This window comes from Eurypyga helias, unplaced genomic scaffold (assembly GCF_000690775.1).
Source record: "Eurypyga helias isolate BGI_N326 unplaced genomic scaffold, ASM69077v1 scaffold20149, whole genome shotgun sequence".
NCBI classification, from domain to species: domain Eukaryota; kingdom Metazoa; phylum Chordata; class Aves; order Eurypygiformes; family Eurypygidae; genus Eurypyga; species Eurypyga helias.
The window spans coordinates 521-1,917 of NW_010271667.1; the positions used below are offsets into that span (position 1 = coordinate 521).

General features: G+C 57.6%; 1 protein-coding gene across 1 annotated transcript; it reads right to left on the bottom strand.

Annotated features, from left to right (window-relative positions):
- Positions 1 to 595: 595 nt before the first annotated feature.
- Positions 596 to 1,391, bottom strand: LOC104505594 (polyubiquitin). The gene is made up of 2 exons (XM_010158898.1): positions 997 to 1,391; positions 596 to 768 (listed from the first exon to the last, which is right to left on the bottom strand). The coding sequence occupies exons 1-2, from the start codon at positions 1,347 to 1,349 to the stop codon at positions 660 to 662; spliced, it is 462 nt and encodes a 153-aa protein (XP_010157200.1). The 5' UTR covers positions 1,350 to 1,391; the 3' UTR covers positions 596 to 659.
- Between the last annotated feature and the right edge of the window lie 6 nt (positions 1,392 to 1,397).

The window sequence follows — 1,397 nt, forward strand, 5'->3', positions numbered from 1 at the left end:
GGAGCACTGGGACAGGTTGCCCAGAGAAGCTGTGGATGCCCCATCCCTGGAAGTGTCCAAGGCCAGGCAGGATGAGGCTTGGAGCAACCTGGTCTAGCGGAAGGTGTCCCTGTCCATGGCAGGGGGTGGCACTGAGTGGGCTTTGAGGTCCCTTCCCACCCAAACCTGGCGATTCTAGCATTAACACACTCCCAGGGCTGTGACCCACCAGGGCTGGTGCGGGCTGCTGGCCCGTGACCCGCTGTGGATTGCCCTCCGGCTGTTATTCCCCACAAGAACAGCGGGGGCAGGACCTGCAATTACCAGGCACAGCAGCACCACCAGAGCTTCTTGGCTGGCAACAACGGCAGTGACACGCACCCTTATGCAAGGCCTGCGCCTGGCGGGGAGCGCGGGCTCGTTACGAGAGCGCTTACACAACCCCAGGAAGCCGCAGCCGGAGGATCAGCGATGCTCGGCAGGCACGTGCAGGCCTTGTGCAAGGCGGCTGGGCAATGCCTTCCTACGTGGAAGCTACATAATTATAGTTTATTAGAGAGCTGGAGCCGGCTAATGACATCCATAGCTGCACGCAACACGAGACACCAACTTCTGTGGATGCAACAGCTTTATTGGAATGAGCAAGTGCAGAGAAACTCTGACTCGGAAGCAACAACCTGTCAGTTACCACCCCGCAGGCGCAGCACCAAGTGCAGGGTGGATTCCTTCTGGATGTTGTAGTCAGACAGGGTACGGCCATCTTCCAGCTGCTTCCCAGCGAAGATCAGCCTCTGCTGATCCGGGGGGATGCCCTCCTTATCCTGGATCTTGGCCTTGACGTTCTCAATGGTGTCACTGGGCTCCACCTCCAGGGTGATGGTCTTGCCCGTCAGGGTCTTGACAAAGATCTGCATCCCACCACGCAGGCGCAGCACGAGATGTAAGGTGGATTCTTTCTGGATATTGTAGTCGGAGAGGGTACGGCCATCTTCCAGCTGCTTGCCAGCAAAGATCAGCCTCTGCTGATCTGGAGGAATGCCTTCCTTGTCCTGGATCTTGGCCTTGACGTTCTCAATGGTGTCACTGGGCTCCACCTCCAGGGTGATGGTCTTGCCCGTCAGGGTCTTGACAAAGATCTGCATCCCACCACGCAGGCGCAGCACGAGATGTAAGGTGGATTCTTTCTGGATATTGTAGTCGGAGAGGGTACGGCCATCTTCCAGCTGCTTGCCAGCAAAGATCAGCCTCTGCTGATCTGGAGGAATGCCTTCCTTGTCCTGGATCTTGGCCTTGACGTTCTCAATGGTGTCACTGGGCTCCACCTCCAGGGTGATGGTCTTGCCCGTCAGGGTCTTGACAAAGATCTGCATCCCGCCCCGCAGGCGCAGCACCAAGTGAAGGGTGGATTCCTTCTGGAT